Source organism: Mus caroli, unplaced genomic scaffold (genome assembly GCF_978045245.1).
Source record: "Mus caroli unplaced genomic scaffold, Mus_caroli_1 scaffold_2, whole genome shotgun sequence".
NCBI classification, from domain to species: domain Eukaryota; kingdom Metazoa; phylum Chordata; class Mammalia; order Rodentia; family Muridae; genus Mus; species Mus caroli.
The window spans coordinates 37,588,042-37,609,988 of NW_028227257.1; the positions used below are offsets into that span (position 1 = coordinate 37,588,042).

At 38.7% G+C, this 21,947-nt stretch overlaps 1 protein-coding gene across 8 annotated transcripts in view; it reads right to left on the reverse strand.

Annotated features, from left to right (window-relative positions):
- Positions 1-21,947, reverse strand: part of Macrod2 (mono-ADP ribosylhydrolase 2) — a 2,026,591-nt gene that overhangs the window by 56,114 nt on the left and 1,948,530 nt on the right. For 7 of the 8 annotated variants that reach the window (XM_085833735.1, XM_029471909.2, XM_029471907.2 and 4 more), the window contains exons 15-16: positions 18,284-18,358; positions 17,729-17,821 (exon numbers count right to left, since the gene is read on the reverse strand). In XM_085833735.1, the coding sequence (XP_085689861.1) occupies positions 17,729-17,821; positions 18,284-18,358 (168 nt within the window). The remainder of the gene's footprint in view (positions 1-17,728; positions 17,822-18,283; positions 18,359-21,947) is intronic. The other variant, XM_029471912.2, reaches the window with a different exon arrangement.

Here is a 21,947-nt window from a genome sequence, read left to right on the forward strand (position 1 = left end):
TTTTCATGTAGAAGAATGCGAATCAATCCATTCCTATCTCCTTGTACTAAGGTCAAGTCTAAGTGGATCAAGGAACTTCACATAAAACCAGAGACACTGAAACTTATAGAGGAGAAAGTGGGGAAAAGCCTTGAAGATATGGGCACAGGGGAAAAATTCTTGAATAGAACAGCAATGGCTTGTGCTGTAAGATCGAGAATTGACAAGTGGGACCTCATGAAACTGCAAAGCTTCTGCAAGGCAAAAGACACCATCAATAAGACAAAAAAACCACCAACAGATTGGGAAAGGATCTTTACCTATCCTAAATCAGATAGGGGACAAATATCCAATATATATAAGGAACTCAAGAAGGTGGACTCCAGAAAGTCAAATAACCCCATTAAAAAATGGGGCTCAGAACTGAACAAAGAATTCTCACCTGAAGAATACCAAATGGCAGAGAAGCACCTGAAAAAATGTTCAACATCCTTAATCATCAGGGAAATGCAAATCAAAACAACCCTGAGATTCCACCTTACACCAGTCAGAATGGCTAAGATGAAAAATTCAGGTGACAGCAGATGCTGGCAAGGATGTGGAGAAAGAGGAACACTCCTCCATTGTTGGTGGGATTGCAAGCTTGTACAACCACTCTGGAAATCAGTCTGGCGGTTCCTCAGAAAATTGGACATAGTACTACCGGAGGATCCAGCAATACCTCTCCTGGGCATATATCCAGAAGATGTCCTGACCGGTAAGAAGGACACATGCTCCACTATGTTCATAGCAGCCCTATTTATAATAGCCAGAAGCTGGAAAGAACCCAGATGTCCCTCAACAGAGGAATGGATACAGAAATTATGGTACATCTACACAATGGAGTACTACTCAGCTAATAAAAAGAATGAATTCATGAAATTCCTAGCCAAATGGATGGACCTGGAGGGCATCATCTTGAGTGAGGTAACACAATCACAAAGGAACTCACACAATATGTATTCACTGATAAGTGGATATTAGCCCAAAACTTAGGATATCCAAGATATAAGATACAATTTGCTAAACGCATGAAACTCAAGAAGAATGAAGACCAAAATGTGGACACTGTGCCCCTTCTTAGAATTGGGAACAAAACACCCATGGAAGGAGTTACAGAGACAAAGCTTGGAGCTGTGATGAAAGGATGGACCATTTAGAGACTGCCGTATCCAGGGATCCATCCCATAATCAGCTTCTAAACGCTGACACCATTGCATACACTAGCAAGATTTTGCTGAAAGGACCCAAAGATAGCTGTCTCTTGTGAGACTATGCAGGGGCCTAGCAAACACAGGAGTGGATGCTCACAGTCAGCTAGCTATTGGATGTATCACAGGGCTCCCAATCGAGAAGCTAGAGAAAGTACCCAAGGAGCTAAAGGGATCTGCAACCCTATAGTTGGAACAACATTATGAACTAACCAGTACCCCGGAGCTCTTGTCTCTAGCTGCATATGTATCGAAAGATGGCCTATTCCGCCATCACTGGAAAGAGAGGCCCATTGGACTTGCAAACTTTATATGCCCCAATATAGGGGAATGCCAGGGCCAAAAGAATGGGAATGGGTGGTTAGGGAAGTGGGGGGCGCTATGGGGGACTTTTGGGATAGCATTGGAAATGTAATTGAGGAAAATATGTAATAAAAAATATTAAAAATTAAAAAAAATAAAAAAATAAAAAGTTAACAAAAAAAAAAAAAAAAAAAAAAAAAAAAAGATGCCCCTGGCATTGGGAGAGTCAGGTCTGGAAATTAGACTTCATTTTTTTTTCCTGTATGGGTTCCTTGCCTTTTAGTTTCTTTAAGATGCAGGGGAGCTAAGTGGTAGATTTATGGACTTAACTAAACACTCACTTTTGGCCCTACCTCTAGGTCCTGGGAGTCCACAGTGATGTGAAATGAGCATTTGCATCTGTAGTGCCTGGTGTAAGTTACCTGGTTTGAAGGATGCACCAAGGCTTTTCTAATTCTATAGGTGTCATTCTCCTACCACCACCAGCAGCAGCAGGATTTTGCTATAAACATACAACTCTTGGTGGGCCTCTGTTTTCAGACCTATTAACTCAGAAACTGGAGGATTAAGTCCCAGCTTGCCCATGCTTAATGCTTCAGGTGATCTGGCTCAACTCAGTTGGAAGCTGTGCTCCTTAATGTGGGAATACATCTGTCGGAAATGGAATGACTGCTGCCAGGAAAGTGTGGACTAAGAGCCCCAGGCCTCAGAGTTTCTCATTTCCTGCTTTTACTGTCTTATCTTTAGGGTACGGAAATATAATTTGCTAGATAGAAATTTGGAAATGCATACAAGGTTTACATGGTCTAAGACTTAGTGACATCTTAATGGCCCCACAAACCATGATTATAGAAGGAGTCAACTTGGGGCAGAGATTAGGAATTTGTATATCTAGTGAGTTCCCAGACACTGCTGATGCCATGTGTTGCTGATTCCAGAGTCACATGTTGGGAACCACCATTGATGGATCGGTTTCCCCATCTTTGACTTCTTGTATGTCTATCCTTCTGTTGTGTTTCCTACCTTACGCTGGGTGTCTTGAACAAATGAAAGCTGGATCCATATTTGTGTGTGTGTGTTGAATACTTTTGGAAGTGCAGCTGGAATGACAGAGGGGGCTTCTTTGTGATTCACCCCTCCATCAATCTTGGCTTTGTTCAAAAGCTAACCCACCAAACAAGATATGAATCTTCATAAATAGAGAATAGAGAATAAATGGGTATGTTTCCTCTAATGGTTGTTCTAGGTTTTGATGCAATGTAAGAGTAGCAGCAATAATTTAAAACATGGACAAGACCACCAATTTTCTCATGAGATAGTGGTGTCTTAAGAGTTGATGCCAAAGCCCACCAAGACCTATAGCATTGGAACCCTGGAGGCAGTGCCTAGGACCCTGCACTGCAACTTTTTGCACTTCTACATTTGAGAGCCACACTGATGGAATATACTAGCTCTACCTGTTGCTATTTTAGCATTAATGAATGAGAGAGTTAGGAAGGCCACCTCTCATGCTCCTGTTTTGTATTATTAGAAAGGCAGCAAGGGACACATTACACAGTTTAGTAAGTATAAGTTAGTGCGTTCTCCATTTCTAAGAGCATCGGACTGATGCATTATTATTTATTATCAACCAAAACGATCCTGGTCCTTTCTGTATTTTGGTATTTTTCACTTTTTCTGAAATCTCTCTAATGGCTTTCCTCTTTCTCCTCTTTCTTGTCCTCTTCCTCTCTCTTCTTTCTCCTTTTTCACTTTTCCCTTTCTCTTCTTTCTCCTCTTCCTCTTCCTCCTCTTCCTCTTTCTCCATATCCTCCTAACATTTCCTGTGACTGCAGCAAATAAACGGACTTGAGCTCACCCTTCTGACCAGCAGACGCTGACATTGAGAAGCGAGGTCATAATAATGAATATACTTCCTAATTTAAAATATCATACAGATCCCCCAAGTAAAATAAAGATTTGCAGGTCTCTTCTCTTCTGGAAAAAAAAATCTATTAATTCTTTAGACAACCCTGGCCTTTCTATTTAGAAGAATCCACACTGAGAGATAGCACTTGTATTCTCTTACTCTTGCAATTTACCACAGGTCTAAAGGAGGCCAGAGTTTGAAACAGGCCTTGCAGAGCTAAAATCAAGGTGTTGGGGCTTTAGGGAAGATGCCACTTCCTTACCTGATCTGGTACGTAGAAGCCATTTATACACCTGTTTCATGATTCCCTTGCTCCATCTTTAAAGCTGTCAGCCTCACCCTCCTGAGCTTCCACCCACACAGCTCCTTCCCCTACTCAGACTCTCTCCTGCATTTCTTTCTTTCTCTCTTAGAAGCTTGTGATTATGTTGGGTTCACCTGGGCATACCAGGTTCTGTCCATCTCAAGATCACTACCATTATTGCACCTAGAAGCACATAGCATAATCACAGGTTCTAGGTGTGAGCACTTGGATGTCTTCTGAGTGCCATTATTTGGTTTCCTTATGGGAATCCTCAGCTTATCTCTCAACCCTACGTTTACTCATGACTGAACTGAAATGTTTACTCTTTCCCCATTGTGATAGTGTAGAAGATATTATTTAGATAGCTTTTTTTTTTAAAGGTAAAGTACTCAATTTATTTAAATTGTTATAAAAGTGGTAGTCTCAGTTTAATATGTGGTATCCAATGAGTTGGCTTGTCAATTGCTACAATTGTGCTATTTTATTTTATTTTATTTTATTTTATTATTTTATTATTTTTTTGGCCTTTTTCGAGACAGGGTTTCTCTGTGTAGCCCTGGATGTCCTGGAACTCACTTTGTAGACCAGGCTGGCCTTGATCTCAGAAATCTGCCTACCTCTGCCTCCAGAAAAGTTTTTTTTTTTTTTAAATATTTTTATTAGGTATTTTCCTCATTTACATTTCCAATGCTATCCCAAAAGTCCCCCATACCCCCCCTACTCCCCTACCCACCCACTCCCACTTTTTGGCCCTGGCGTTCCCCTGTACTGGGGCATATAAAGTTTGCAAGTCCAATGGGCCTCTCTTTCCAGTGATGACCGACTAGGCCATCTTTAGATACATATGCTGCTAGAGTCAAGAGCTCCAGGGTACTGGTTAATTCATAATGTTGTTCCACCTATAGGGATGCAGATCCCCCCAGCTCCTTGGGTATTTTCTCTAGCTCCTCCATTGGGGGCCCTGTGATCCATCCAATAGCTGACTGTAAGCATCCATTTATGTGTTTGCTAGGCCCCAGTGTAGTCTCACTAGAGACAGCTATATCAGGGTCCTATCAGCAAAATCTTGCTAGTGTATGCAATGTTAGATAGCTTTCTGTACTGTCAATTTAAAGTATAATTACTGGTTACCTCTTCAAAAGGCAAGAGTTTGACAGATAAAAATATTTTTTCATATACTCTTATAGGTACTCTTAATTACTGGATTTTTTTTTTGAAAACTTTGTTTTATAATTGTATAATGGTTTCTACAGTACTTTGTTGATCAGAAAATAAAAGAAATGTGGCAGAATGTGAAATATTGACTACAATTTTGACAAGTCCTCCCTGAGTTTGGAACTGTAGGTTAATATTAAAAATATGATGAACCACATGATCCTGAATGTTACTTGAACTATTTTTTTAAGACAAGGTCTCACTATGTAACCCTGATTGACATGCAACTGTTGTGTAGAGTAGGCCGGTGAACTCACAGAGATCCACCTGCCTCTTCCTCCTAAGTGCTGGGATTTTAGATGTGTCCTATCACACCCAGACTTGAGGAACTGATCTTATAAGTATATAATCTGTAAACAGTTTAATTATGATTAACATTTAAGAAATAAACTAAACGTGAAAAATCAAAAATAATATTCTGTGAAATATGTCTTTAAGTAGAAGATTTACAAAGCTAAGTGCAGTGGAACCTATCTCTGATCCCACGGTCTTAGGAGCTTCTTGAGTTGAGGCCAACTTGGGCTACACAAAGATGCTGTTAGAGAGAGGAGAGAGGAGAAAGAGGGAGAGAACAAAAACCATATAGCATCCCCCATTCTTTCTTATCTCTCTACAGTTATTTTAAATATAACCTCAATTAAAATTGGGGCAAATGAAGTATAACAAGTCTGAAAATGTATTGAGTGGCTTCTAAAATAAAATGTAAGTTCTAACAATAGCATATTTATCATTAGACACTGGACTGTTCACCCCAGCAGTTCATGTTGAAATAACTGCACACAGTCAACCCGAACCCCTTCCTATTGTTGAAGGGTGCACCTCCTTTCTTTCTCTCTCTCTCTCTCTCACTCTCTCTCTCTCTCCTTTTAATCATTGAAGCAGATGTCATAAAATAAATGCAGTAAAACACTCAGGCGGCAAGATCTCTAATTGTTTCCATTTTGATTATAAAAACAAATCCTCACAGTGAAATAAATGAAAAAAATAATTAACATTCAAAGTGCTCCGTGTACCACCTGCTCTCTCCACCGCTGCGCTGTGCTGAAATGGAGGCACCTGACTTAGAAGCAGCAATGGGAAGAAAGTGAGTTTCCTCCTGAAGCTCAGAGAAAAGTAGCACTTACATTTGAATTTCAAATCAGGATCGTACCTTTTGTACAATTCGTGGGGTTTTGGAGGGTTCTACAGCTGATGATTCAAGTGAAATCATTATGTTTTCTAAAGCCGTGTGCAATAAATAATCTGTCCAAAATACACAGCATTTTGTGGCTGTTTCTATACTTAATAACCAACAAGTTTTATTTAAATAAATGTCGAGCTTCTAAGTCCAACCAACATCTGACTTTAAGGTTACCTTTTTCAAACTACATGCAGGGACCTATTAAATTTAGAGGGGACAGTATTTTAATATTTGTAGCCAAAAGTATAAAATGACCATATTTGTTTTCACATCCACATTATTACACTCTCCATCTGCCTCGCCCGCTTGCATTATTGAGTGTTCCGCACTGGGACTCTGACTCTAATGGCTGGCCTCTCCATACATATGGCTGGCTAAGGCCTTTAGCTCAGAGAGACAAAGTCTTACTTTTGTCAGGCTTAGAGAAAGCACAACCAGTTCAGTGGAAGTAGGTGGAATCCCTTTTTATGTTTAGTTGAAAAAAAAAATACTGTTCAAAGGAAATTTAAGATGTTATTCTAAGAGAGAGCAAGAAATGTCTTGACTAACAAAGGCAGTTCAAAGAAAGACAGTGCATTTCAGAGCACAGCCATATGGGCGCCTGATAACAATGTGCCCTGAAAGGCCTAGAGCTTGCTGGAGGCCTAGAGCAGGTTGCTATGGGAAGCTGAGCATGGAAGGAAGCATCAGAAGGAGCCACTGTCTTCCACTCTACCAGCTTAGGGAGTGATGTGGAAGGAGCAAGGTTGCATGGTATTGAGGTGCTAAGGCACTCCTAGGGAGACATCTCAGGTATATGCACACTTGACTGTCAGTGTTGACAAAGACTTCATTATTTAGGGAACTTGTACTAAAAGGCTTTGATATAAGGTTTTGAATAATATGAGCTATGTTCCTATAAATGCTACAAGTTGGGTCCCAGCAAAAATTATTTTTTTTCTGCAAAGAGCCAGGTAGTAAATGTTTCAAGCTTTGCATTTTCCCATAAAACTTTATTTATGGAGCTTGAAATTTGAATTTTATATAACTATATATGAGTGCTATACAAAAGCAGTGGAGTGCAATAAATGTAATATTTTATGATCTTTACTGACTGTGGTCTATAATTTAACATGAAAAAACACAGGAATCGATGAAGAAAACCATCTGTCTGCATTTGAGCTGCCAGCAAGTCTTCAGGTCGGATGTACTCTGGAGGACAGCCGCTTCATGCTCCTACTCTAGCCCCGAGATTTTGCCTCTGCTTTTGCACCATGGTCTTTCATGTGTTGCCCAGAGTCAGAAACCAATCTGATTTTCAGTCAAAAATGGCCTCAAGAGGCAAAGTCATTAAATAATCATCAATAAGATATAGCATTTGTAAATGACTATGTATCTATTATTGAAGCATCTATATATGCAAAGCACATAGTAACACGATTGACATGTAAAAGAAACAATAATATATTAATAATCAGGAACATTGATATACCAGCCTTAGTTCTGAAATTGGCTAAGAAGGGGTTATTATAAAATGACTATAATGTGTACTTGTAGATGGTATAGCAGGTAGCAAGAGATGAAAAGTTGGTGTGGGGTAAACTGTAGGACGGGGGAAGGCAGCCTGGTTCCTGGTTGAGCTAAGGCTAGAAACCTCGGTGACCCTAAAGATACAGAAGGCATTTTGCCCCACTCCTGGACACCAGGCTCCTGGCCATAAGGCCACAGCCCTCCATAGATTTGTGACCATCAGTCACATAAGGGCAAAGCCCTAAGCCCCTCCACAGGTAGAGGATGTGACCTGTAGCCTCAAGGCAGATTTCCATTTTAGTGAGGTACCTAAGGGCCTGGAGGGCTTAGCCAATAAACTCTCCATCCCAGATACTCCTCTCTCCCTGAAAAAAGGTATTTAACCTCAGGCCCGTGCTGAGTAGGGTATGGCTTTACTCATCCACTTTCCACCATGACAAAAAATGCCTTAAAAGGACCATCTAGAGACTGCCATACCCGGAGATCCATCCCATAATCCACCACCAAACGCTGACACCGTTGTATATACTAGCAAGATTTTGCTGAAAGGACCCTGATATAGCTGTCTCTTGTGAGACTATGCCGGGGCCTAGCAAACACAGAAGTGGATGCTCACAGTCATCTATTGGATGGATCACAGGGCCCCCAATGGAGGAGCTAGAGAAAGTACCCAAGGAGCTAAAGGGATCTGCAACCCTATAGGTGGAACAACAATATGAACTAACCAGTACACCTTGGAGCTCGTGTCTCTAGCTGCATATGTATCAGAAGATAGCCTAGTTGGCCATCAGTGGAAAGAGAGGCCCATTGGTTGTGCAAAGTTTATATGCCTCAATACAGGGGAACTCCAGGGCCAAGAAGTGGGAGTGGGTGGGGGAGGGTTGGGGTGGACTTTTGGGATAGCACTGGAAATGTAAATGAAATAAATACCTAATTAAAAAATAATAAATAAAATTAAAAAAAAAACCAAAAAACCATGGACTGCCTCATTTCACTGGGATCCACCATGAGGAGCCATGAAGAAGGCTTTCACCTAAAGAGCCACCATCTAATCTCCTGTAGAAGGCCTCTCTGTTCTCCCAGCCAAGACTGCCACCAAGACCAAGACCAAGACTAAGACCAAGCCTGCAAGCTGACAAGCCAAAGACTCTCCCCTCCAGACCAGCCTGAGCTCCTGACCTTTTTCCCCCTCAGCCCCAGGCTAGATCCAGCCCTCAGGCCACCACTCTGTTCTCAGCTCTTCCACATCATCTAGCAGGACCTGGGTGCCCAAGAGCCTGAGAACCAGATGGCAGCCCTGCCAGCACCCCCTGCCCCGGCCTGCTTGCAGGCCTTGGTTCCTCCAAGCCAGCTCCAGCTGTCCCGCACCCCAGACTGCGCTCCCCTCCCCTGGCCCTGGATCGGTGTACCTCAGCTTCCTCATAGCCTGAATTCCCACTGAGCAGTTGAGCCTCGTGGCAAACCCCACTAACCCTACAGTAAACAAGTTCTTATTTGGGCTCCAACCTCTCTGCTCTGGAGACATCTGAAGTTAGCCTATCAGTGACTTTATCTGTCTCATTCAGTTCCAGTTGCAACATCTACAATATAGATTTTAGTACATATTATACTTCATCAATATTGAACAGATGAATGAATGAGTGAATGAATGAATGAGTGAGTGAATGAGTGAGAAAGTGGATAGATGAATGAAATATTTATATGTCCAGCATTGTTGCCATGCACCCAAATGCTGTGAGGAGTTACTATTAGTAAGAAGAACTGGCTCGTAGGGAGAACAAGAACATTATCTGGTTACGTTGCCTACAATCAGATTTTCCTCGTCTACTTTCCATTTAATTTCATTGTGAAATAAATATTGAGCTCGATAATACAAATTCCATGTTTTCACTTCCTAACGTCTCTTAAACACTGAATTGCTAACATTTTAATTGGTTAAAATGCGATGATAGAATTTATTATATGTGTATTCGCTTATAAACTAAAAGAAGAAGAAGAAAAAACCCAACACTATTAAACATCACAGAAAAACCTGCAATGTTTTGGATCAAAGTCTGTGACAGTAGTAGTGATATAAGGAGAGAGTTGACCAAACTAAAGGCTGAGCACTGATACCTAAATAGAAGCGAAACACATAGGCTAGCAGGATGTAACAGCAGCAAGTCTCAGGAGATTGATACCAATGAATTATAAATGCTGTGAGAAATCCTCTTGAACTTTGAACCATTGGAGATGTTACTGATACAGGGACATATCATATGAAACAAGCAGGTACGGGTGGCTGAAAAGAAGCAACTCAGAAGTAGGACTCTAACGAAACTCAGCCTTAAGTTATTTAACATAAATTCTTCTGGTATGCAGTCTCAAATGTGATGGATAATAAACTCCCCTGTTTTGTTCAGTCTAGAGGAATATTTTCAATAAATATATATTAAAATCCCTAAGTAATAAGAAATTATTGTATCTTATGTTAACTGGTGAGATTTAGTTCTTGCTCAATAAGACATTTTATATCCTAGGCATCTTAGAAGAATACAGAATTTATACACATACAAATATATGCACAGTGTAGCAGAATACGCAGCAGACATCCATGTATGGTATAGAGTATAGAATATGGAGAATATCTGTCCTAGGCACAAAATGATAATACAGAAGCTGTGATCTCTGATGTGTTTGGAGGTAACTGTCTTTTCCTGATAGAACACGTGATACTACCTCAGTATTTTAACATGGTCTGGTATGCACATCAAATAGTTAACAAGCATGAATTCAGTGACATGGATGAAATGGTTAAAATGGCAGTTTTGCATTCAGTATAATATTAGGAAATTGCCTAATATTTCACAGTGGGCCAGAGAGATGAATTTCTGGTATTGTTTCAGTGGTATGCTGAGCTGTCACCCAGTACTCTGTGTGGAATAATCTAATGCTAGTCTCATGGGCTAGGATTTTTCAGACTTTCTATTTAATGAACTGTTTTATGTAGCTACAGAAGAAGTTGGTGTACAGAAAATATAATAATAAAAATGAAATTGTCATAACAGTGACAATGACTTGTCCGTGGTGGGAGGGGGATATATTTCTTTGTCATTTTTGACATTAACCATTCTGAAAATGTCAGTGCTCCTGAGTTTTCTTTGTAGGGAAATATTCAGAATTCATAATTCTGAATGTACTATGCATATACATATCCATTTACCTCTACTTCATTACAGACGTTATATATATACATATATATATATATATACATATATACATATATATACATATATACATATATATATATACATATATACATATGCATATTCTTCAAGTGTTCTCTGATGTGATTTTAATATAGCACTGCTTTCTTTATTAATGAATGATTTAAATAAAATCCTTTGCAGACATTTAATTTTGTATGATGGTCATGATTTTATCTTTCTGAAAATTGCAATTCAGCCTTATAAAACATCTTGGAGAGTAATCTAAATACAGTGTCACCAAATGTTAATAATTTATACTTGCTGTCTTTAGAGGAAGTTAATTTTATGGAATACTTACGGATAATATATATCATAAAATATTAGATTTAAATGCAAATAAAAGTTAATCTTTTCATTACTTGTGATAAGAACTCGGGTACTTTAAATACAGAGTTTCAGAATTCTAATATTTCAGAAAGGAACAAGCTTAGCATTTAGAGTTAGAATTCTACTTAGGGACAGACATATCTTTTTGATTTTGAAATTGCTTCCATGAGTCACACAGTTGTAGAATCACCTGCCTTGGGCCAGGGCCAGACTAATCTAGACTTGAAACAAATTTAATTGTGAATGAAATATGGAGATTAGTAAAGGGGAGGAGATAAAGCAGGACAAAGGGATGCAGGATGTAGCAGGATGCTAGAGGGTCCTCAGAGTGGTCTTCAGATAGGCGTGAGCTGCTCCTCCATTGCAAGCCTGAGCCTGGCATGCACTTAAGCTTACATACATCCTTTGAGAGCATGCTCTTTGGGAAATGAGGGATGCCCAAGTAGTGGAGGCCCAGTGATCTCTGGGGATACTCTGATGAAGACACAGGTGTGGCTGAAGTGAGAAGGTGGCAGTGACAGAAGTTTGGCACCTGATTAGAAGTCTCACTCTGAAGAAATGTCAGGAACACAGAAAGATGTTATCAAGTTCTTACAATATGTAAAAACAACTTTTTTATCTTAAAAGGCAAGACAATTACAGTCGACTAGAAGGTTTGGACAGATTCTATATTTACACAGACACACACACACACACATACATTAAAGGCATACTATATAAACCAATGTTATTATTGAGCATGGAAAGATTTCCTACCTAGTCTGTGAATTTTAATTTGAACGTGAAGCCTAAAAATGTTTACCATTTTAAAAATCATATTAATTTAGAATTTAGGCTTAAACTTTATAATTTTATGGTCAGTGTATTTAGCATATAGAAGGAGTTCTAGGAAACGTTTTAGAATATGCCTAAAGCCTGAACAGGGACCAGCCTCTTTTCACTTAGGATTTATCTTAAAACAAATTTTAGTTGAAATTTTCTGGCTAGAAAGTCAGATTAGAAAGAAATGAAGTAACAGAGGTAAGTCACTGGGGTGAAAGTGTCCCTCAGAGAGACTGACTGAGGATGCTGCTAATATGAGAATCACAGCGCTACTCAGCTGACCTCGTTGCAAAAGAAGAAACACACGGTCTCCGAAATGGGAGGTTCCAGGAAGTTGGTCTGTTATTCAAGATGCAAAAATTGTAACAGAAACCCAGGCCAGTTCTGGGCAGGATTTATTATTCAATTTTACATAACATTTTTCACAAGTCAAAAGAAAATCTGACTACTGCAGTTATCAGCATTGTAGCACAGGCTGGCTACAGAAGCCTCAGTGTTAGCAACCTGACAGGAGGCTACACTGCTGGCACAGACAGTACTTTCCCAGAAGAGACAAAACAGCATGTGCAGCCATGTAGGGATGGCATCAATAATGGAAAAAAACAGGAGGGGCGAACTGGTGTCCTACAGACAAGATGAACCCCTAACGGGTTGGACTGATAGCAGAAGTGGTTGGCTTACTATGTATTTATTGAAAAATTCAACAGTGATCAGAGGAGCTGTATATTTATAGAAGGAGGGGGAAGAGGAGGAGAAGTAGAAGGGGGGCAAGAGGAGGAATAGGAGGAGGAGAAAGAAGAAGGTGATAGTGATGGTGATTATGATGATGATGATGACAATGATGGAAAGAGTGGTTCTGAGTAGTTGGTATGAACTATAGGTAAGCAGAATGGCATATCTCCTCACTCATGTATCTTTAGGGAAAGTTAGAGATACTGTTCTTGATAGGTCCGAATATAGAATGTGATTAAACTGGCCATCTTTATGCCAGGTCTAAGAGCCTCTGCATTTTTACCAGCAGAATAAAATAAGTAGAGACAACCTACTCTTTCAGTTCTGAGTGCATTGTTGATGATTGCTTCCAATATTATCAGTGTTTTTTCAACAAGCATCTGTCCTTCACAATTGGCATGCGCTGGGCAGTGGTGGCACACGCCTTTAATCCCAGCACTTGGGAGGCAGAGGCAGGCAGATTTCTGAGTTCGAGGCCAGCCTGATCTACAGAGAGAGTTCCAGGACAGCCAGGTCTACACAGAGCAACCCTGTCTTAAAAACAAATTAACACACACACAAACAACCACCACCACCACCAACAAAACAAAGTTGGCATGCTTTGACAATTAAATAAATTGTAACTTATAATTTTATTATTGCACCTCTGTTTCTGATTACTACCTTAGAAGTGGAAATTCTCACAAGTCAAAGGATTTGCCAGCAATCACATAGTCAGGGTAAATATCTAGGCTCCTCCTATCTGTGCTTCCTGGTCCTGCTGGCCACTTGCTAAAGTGTAAGCATTAAAACCAAAAACCATGCTCATCACTGGCTCTCACATAGCAATTTACCTGCATCCCTGTCCACATTCATCTTTCCCCTAAGAAGTCCAAAGGATACAGTATATTGGAAGTTCCCAAACAACTTTGGTCAGCCTTAACTAAACAGGTAAAGTGTTGCTGTTCCCCATTGTACTAATTAATTGCTATAAAAAACAATTGAGAACAAATGGCTGCACTCTCAGGAAACCTTGAGTACAAACTCCAACATGTACCCTGAAATACAAATGAAAAATTTTGCCTTTAATAATGATACAATGTTGGAATCATTAAGACTTTAAGACCAAAAAAAAAAAATCCTAATTTTACTAGGAGTAAAATTCTTTTGATATTTTATATAAAAACACGATATTCTTCTTAGTAAGCATCTCTTGTACCCCTCTCCTATTTAGTTATTAACCTAAAGCATGTGATTTCTCTAGATTTAAAATCGTTGCAGATCCTGCTGGGAGAGCATAAACCTAGCCTCATTTAGGAGGAGGCAATGTGGCTGTATGAGTAGAGCAGCCATATGTGAAACCTTACTTTCTGCCTGTTGAAAATTTGTCGTTCCAGTCTCCCAGGGAGATGTCCATTGTGCTATTGTGTAATTTTATCAGCATGAACTTCTGCTGAATATTTTCCTTCTTTTAAAGATCCATATTTTTGTAGAGCTAACTTCAAATCTTAATGTTGCAACATCTGTGCTCACACACCTGGGAGCCATAGAAGATGTGTCCTGACGATTATCTACATTTTCTAATCCTATAAAATGTTGCAAAGTGAATGAAGGATGTTGGACTTTTTTTCCTGGTGTGAATTTTTTTTTAAGGAACCACTGTCTGTCTCAGTAGAAAGATTCTCATATTAAAAGAGAATGAGAGTTTTCTGAGGTACAAAGAACATTTCTACAAATAGAACAGGGCACAAATAGGTTTTGCTCATATCTAATTCTTAATATACATGCATATCTTTCTACTAAGAGATGCCTTCACGAATATACACAAAACCTGGAGGTAGATTCTTAAAATGTTTTAAAAGCAGATCTTTAAAGATAACTATTAGAATCTAAGGAAAGCAAGATAAATGTAAGCACTTTGAGTTTACTCATTGACTTTACCTTAACTCATACTCAATACGGCAATGGCATCTTGCTTAAAAAACAGAGATCATAGATTTAAAATTATCTATGAAACACAAGATTAGGTCCTCAACAAGGAAAAGCCAGTTTGTAGGTGAGACAACTCTTATACCATATTATCGATTAATAGTTCCATTCCTATAGGGTAAAATAAACCATCAGGTAAGAAGTCTAGTGCAATATTCTACCACCTTTAGAAGGTGGTTCTATCAATCAAATGTGAGTGATTATTTGTTGTTGAAGGTAGTAGTATATGTACATGTTTATGGATTCCAAGAGTTATAGACAGCAATGAATGGACTTGAGAAACTTCTCTGTGAATTCACTTTACTTTGTCATCAATTCATCAAACTAGGCCAAAGACTAAATTCTTTCTGTGCCATGTCTTTTTGCAAGTATTTGACATGAGCACAGGTGGTTGAGTGTTCACTGTGAATGGTGTGTCTACGACTTTGGTTATCACTGTAATAGAGATGAGCACCCTGATGTAGATAAATTAAATATCTAGTCCAATGTCACTCAGTTGTCATTGATATGAATGTACCTCCTGAGGGTGTCACTAGTTTACTTTGTCTTACTTTCTTTTGGAGGCTGCCATGGCTTGAGTGTCTCCCAAGGTTTAACATGTTAAAATTTAATATCAATTGTCAGGAATTAAGTGGGTGGAGACTTAATTTGCCTGCATTGTTTAGAAGTGGGTCAAGGTCATTAGGCAAAATCTTATGTAATTGAATGCTAATGAATTTATAAGGAGAGAGAGATTAGACATGCATGTATGAGCATGTTAACACTCAAAGATACTATCTATCAATCAATCAATCTGTCTATCGATTTATTATTTATTTATCCAATCACACATAAACATTCACACAAACACATTAATACAGAAATGTCCATCTATTCCGTGTCTCATTCCATGTTATGTTTGCATCATCTTGCAGTTGCCAGTTACAGGCCCTTGACCTTATACCTTCAGAAACATGAGCCCAAATGAGCCTCTTTTTAATAGTTTACCAGTTTGCCTTATTATTAGCAACATAAGAACAGCATAAGCACTTTTCTTACATGTAACAGAATAGCTTTCCACTTTTCTGCTGATGCAAAGAATAAGATAACAGAGGTAATGCATTCAATTTGCCCTTGGCTTTCCACATGTTCTTCCAACACTGACAGAAGAGGGTTGGTGACTTACAAAGAACAGAGGGAAAGTGAACTTCAATAATTACAGAAAAGTTTCATAGTAGGAGTCTTTGTGGGGAATGTGGGCTTCCTCATAGGTCAAATTACAAAGGCAAGAATGTATAAATTGTGTGATGTTCTTTAATCCATTTGCGTTTTCAGATACTGTATGAAAACAAATAATTTCTTCAAGAGAAAAATCAAGCAAATGGGAATTCATTTTGTTCTTTTTCATTTTAGTGGTAGAGTCTAAAACTTGGAATGCTCATTACTAATTTTTTATCACATTATAGATCTTAATCTGAGTGAAAGTTGCATTGATTCTCTCTTATGACTGTCAGATAAGCAACTCTAGATATCAGATATGCCATTTATTTGACTTGCTGCAAACACAGAGCCATGAAGCTGAACTTCGATTTGAAATGGAGAACACAGCAAAGAGAGAGAAGAAGAGTGGTGTGAGGTAAATAGAGTGGATTGTTTTTAAAATAGTCAAAATCACTACTGTAGCTCAGCAATTAAATGGCACCAATGCTCCTGCCAAGAAGTGTTCATAACTTGGAAGCTATATTTGAAGTTGACCTGATTCTACAATTGAGATCATGTCTGTGTTTTAATTTGGAAGAAAAATTGATCATGGTGTTCCACAAACAAGGTCTACTGAGTCATGGTGCTGCTATTCCTATTGCAAACACCTACTGATCTAAGAGTACAGTGACTGATGAGATGATGTAACAAATCATTCCATGAACCTTTAAAAGAGACACTTAAGAGTTGGAGTTTTCCATTTCTTCTGTGAATACTAAATTTTCCTGATTTTTTGAAAGATTTATTTATTTTATATATGTGAGTACAGTGTCCTTGTCTTTAGTCACACCAGAAGAGGACAGCAGATCCCATTACAGATGGTTGTGGGCCACCATGTGGTTGCTCTTGATTGAACTCAGGACCTCTGGAAGAGCAGTCAGTGCTCTTAATCCTTGAGCCATCTCTCTTGCCTATCCCCTGGTATTTTTATAAAAATTCTCTTCAATGCAGTAATTTTATCCCCTTGATATTATTATTATTATTATTATTATTATTATTATTATTATTATTATTATCTTCCATCATGGTAGAAATCATTATGACCCAGTTTAATTTTTAAATGTGATTCAATATTATTCTATTCTAAGATTATCAGACAAGGTTTGCAACTTAGAAGGTTCAGAGGATGAGGACTTTTCCATGCTTCTTTAAATATCAGAGGAAGGCAGGATGACATTAACACAAAAGGTTTGAGCTATTCATTCTAAAGCCACTTCAGTTTTCCTAGGATTTCATCCTTCTATTTTATGATTTTGATTTCTTTTTTTGTTGTTTTTTTTTTGTTGTTGTTGTTTGTTTGTTTTTTTTTTTTCAAGACAGGGTTTCTCTGTGTAGCCCTGGCTGTCCTGGAACTCACTTTGTAAACCAGGCTGGCCTCAAATTAAGAAATCCGCCTGCCTCTGCTTCCCAAGTGCTGGGATTAAAGGCGTGCGCCACCATCGCTTGGCTGATTTTGATTTCTTACATACTTTCTCAACGTTAGAGTTTCAAATTTTTAAATGAAATTAAAAAATATATCAAGTACAGCTTCATTCCATTTGGAAAGACAGAGGTGTTGTCAGTAACACCTTTTGTTTCTTCTGGATTTTACTCTAGTTTCACAAAACAAGTGAGAGGTCACAGATATGTTCATTTATCCCTTTTCTGGCTGCATCTGTCAAGGACATCTTTGGTGTTTGGATTCTAGGCAGGTGTCCATATAACCTCTCTGATTGTGATGGGTTAATTCAGGAGTAGTCCTACCTTCTTCACCTTCTTGTGCTTCTTGGTCATCTATCAGGGGGATCACTTCTGGTTGTTCCACAATTGTGGCATCTTCTTGATTTGGTGAAAGGTCTAAATGGAAGGAGGCAGAAAGAGAATTGAGGATGTTTAAGTTGGAATCATTGAGACAAAACAGTGACTACAGAGCAAAGTCTTTTTATAACCTTCTAATATCTACCAGAACACACACACACACACACACACACACACACACACACACACACACACACACAGAGAGAGAGAGAGAGAGACAGAGACAGAGACAGAGAGACAGAGACAGAGAGACAGAGAGACAGAGAGACAGAGACAGAGAGACAAAGAGAGAGAGAGAGAAACAGAGAGAGTTACATATACTTATACACGTGGACTCACACACACAAACATGCACTCAAACACAGAGTTACACATACCACTATCTCCTATACAGTCATACACATTCATAGACTCATTTTTGCACACACACACACACACACACACACACACAAATGCTTTTTATAGGGAAGTCTCATTCTTTCCAACAATCGGCTCCAGTACCTTCTGTTTCCATAGAGGAGCTTGGGGATTCTGTCTCAGTTTTCCCCTCACTCTTTGTTGAGTCATTCTCTTGTCCTGTCATAACAGTGATTGAACGAGAAAAGAAATAAGATGTGCATGTCTATAGCTTTATTCCAGGTCTGAAGAGCAAATTATTCAGACAACTTCTTCTAATCACATCCAAAGAGTGCTTTAAAATGAAAGTGGAGGGCACCAATGTCAATTTTTAAATAATTAAATTTACATCAATTATTTTATGTGGAAGTATCCTGATAATTTGGGCAAATAAAGAAGCAAAACACTATTCTTTTTCATGACACAATTAATATGCAGTTTATTAATCAATTGGACATTTGCAGATAACGATCTGAAAGGCTTGGAATTTTAAGATCATTTTCTAGACTACCTGGGTAATATTTAGATTTCTATTAAGATACAGTGATTTTGTATAGTTAGGATCACCCTTCCAACCTAAAACACTACCTGTACTTCCTTCCTTCATCAACAGCACATAGGAAGATGACTAAGGAATAGAACAGCACAATATCTCAGTAATCCCTTTAGGTGCTGGCTGAATGTAGAAAAGATCAAACAAAGGCTGAAGGCTGTTCTTCCATATCCCAACTTCTCCCCTGTAGGGTTTTGAACATATAAATACTCACTAAGATAGGATAATGAAATCTGTTCATTCTTACCTCATGCTAATGAAAGATTTTATACTGAGAATGTTTAAATTTAAATAAATAAATAAACAAACCTGGATTATGAATTGGTTGTAAGTACAAAAAGGGTAGACACATGAGAGCTAGAAATGTTTACAGTGGTATATCCTTGTGGTGGTGACATTATTCTTTCAGCTTGCCCCTACTTCTCCCTGTAAAAGGCTTACATTCCTCTGTCTGTGTCAGAGACAGAGTGGGGGCATCACATTCACATTAGGCTGTTTTGATGTGACTTGGTTTAGAAGTGACCAGAGGACAGACATCATATGAATTTTTGCAGAAGCTTCAGACCCACTGCGAGTTACCCACAGCTCCCTGCACTGGGAAGAATGTGTTCTGGATTTGGAGCAGAGTCAAGTAGAGCCAGGCTTGAGCACAACAAATCTGGAAAAGAAAGCCACTGAATTGTAGGGCTTATTTGTTATGCAGTAATACTGACTTAGATAACCCTTCACCCTGCATCTTCTGCTTTGATAAGTCTATTCTTAGACCATCCATGATACACCTTCCTCTCAGTTTCTTCTCTGCCAGTATAACCTCAAAACAAAATACAAAAAAAAAGAAACAAAACAAGCCAAACACCAGTTTTGTTTTAATGACAGTTCCTCATGAGCTCATTTTTGATCCAAAGATCGGATAAAATAACGAACATTAGTATTTATTTACCTATGTGGTAGCTGAACTTAGACTTCTCAAGATGTCTTAGGTAACTTTGTCCCATCATCCCCAAAGTTCAGTGGTGCCCTGAATATGGATGTCTTAAAATGTTTCTTTTCTCATTTTCCTTCTTCTCTCTTTTCTGGCTCAGGGTACACAAGATTGAAACTTTGTTTCTTTTCTTTTCCTTTTCTTTTTTCCACTGTATTATCTAAGTTTTAAATTGCCTAGCAAAGAGGAATTTTAAAATGTGGATTTGATCCAAACCTTTCTTCTTGCTCTTCCTCATTCATCCCCAAATTATGGTCCATTGACAAGCAACAATGGAATTATCTAGAAGATTTTTAAAAGCTCTCAGGTTTCACTCTACTCATACAGAATTATGACCTACATATTTTCTTCAAGATCTCCATTTGAACCTATATATGCTAATGCTCAGGAAGTCCTGGCCTACAGAACTTGAGTGCACCGCAGAAAGGCAGACTTTACCAAGGCACTTCACATCTATTATCTCTGTTCACTGAGCCTACCTCTGAAGAAAGCACTGTGACAGCCTTTCTGACTTTTAAACACATCACCAGCTCTGTCTGACTATAATGAAAATTTCTCTTTATGCTCTTCTTGAAAATATCTTTATTTTACAGTTTAAAATTTAAATGTGTAGAGCAAAACACACAAATCATAATTATAGGTCTTGACGACTCTTCACATATATTCTCACAACTATCTTCATGTGTAATCCCTCTCAGATAAACAAATTCTTCTAGCACTAGTGGTTTTATCTAGTTGGTGCTTCTTTGAATTACCTCAAGCAAAAGTACATGCTTTTTTATTTTTTTCAAGTATTTTGTGTGTGAGATTAGTCCTAATTTTTATATGCATCAATTGACCCTTCTTACTAGCTGCTGTCTGAATACATGATGCTACATGAAATTGAGTAATTTCTAGTTTGGGACTATTCTGAATAACAGTGCCAAAACATTTCAGTGTGTTCCTATGTGGAAAAATGTATTCATGTCATTTAAACATCACCCAGAAGTGAAATTGCTAAATAACTGGGAATTATTTTCTTAGGTGTATTAAATCATATGAAACAGTGTGGTAAAATGTCTGTTTTAATTTCCCCTTCCTTGTGATGACCAGACTTCCATTTTCCCACCACCTCTTAGCCCACCTCCATCAGTCCTGCTGACACAGAACCATACAGGTTAGATTTCCTTCCTGAACCCATTTCCTTTGCCAACCAAGTCCTCTGGGTAATGCCCAGCTGCCCTGAGTAGGCTGCTATCCTTAATAGACCTTAATTCTCCTGCTCCCTCTCTGTCCAGCTTCATCACACATGCTGATCTGGAACCATACACATTAGATTCCATCCCGCATCCATCTTCCCTGCCCACTGAGTCCTCTGAGCATGCCAAACTGAGCAACCTGATAGCCCAGGTGGACATCTAATTTTCTACCACCTCTCTGCCTACCTTTCTTGAATCTTTGGCTCTTGAACCATACAGACCTGCAGATCCTGGTCCATAATGACCTGCAGGACAGGAACCATCCAAGCCAAGGATACCCATCTGAGGCCTGTTACACCAGGACCATCTAGGTTAACCCCTTTCTCAATACCTACTACAACAGAAACACCCAGGGACCAAAGCCATCCAGATCGCTAAAGGTCCTCAATAGAACACAATTAACAAAAGCCAAGGCAACACGACACCTTCAGAGCACAGCTATCCTTCTACAGCAAGCCCTGGATATCCTAACACAACTGAAGCATAAGAAAATGACCTTAAATCCAAATTTATAAAGATGACAAAGGCCTTTAAAAAGGAAATGAATAAATCCCTTAACAGAATAAATGAAGATATCATCAAACAGGTAGAGGAAATAAATAAAAGTGTGCAAGAACTGAAAGTAGATGTAGAACCAATAAAGAAAACACAAACTGAGGGAATCCTAGAGATGGAAAATCTAAGGAGAGAACAGGAACAACAGATGCAAGCATCACCAACAAAATACAGGAGATGAAAAAGAGAATCTCAGGTGAAGAAGATACTATAGAAGAAACTGATATATCAGTCATAGAAAATGTCATATCTAAAAAAAAATCATGACACAAAACATTCAGGAAATCTGGGATACCAAGAAAAGACCTGACCTAAGAATAATAGGAAGAGTGAAGAGTCCTGGTGAATAGAAGAAGGTGAAAAGTCCTGGCTCTAAGGCCCAAAATTATTTTCAAAAAAATCATAGAAGAAAACTTTCCTAAACTAAAGAATGAAATGCAT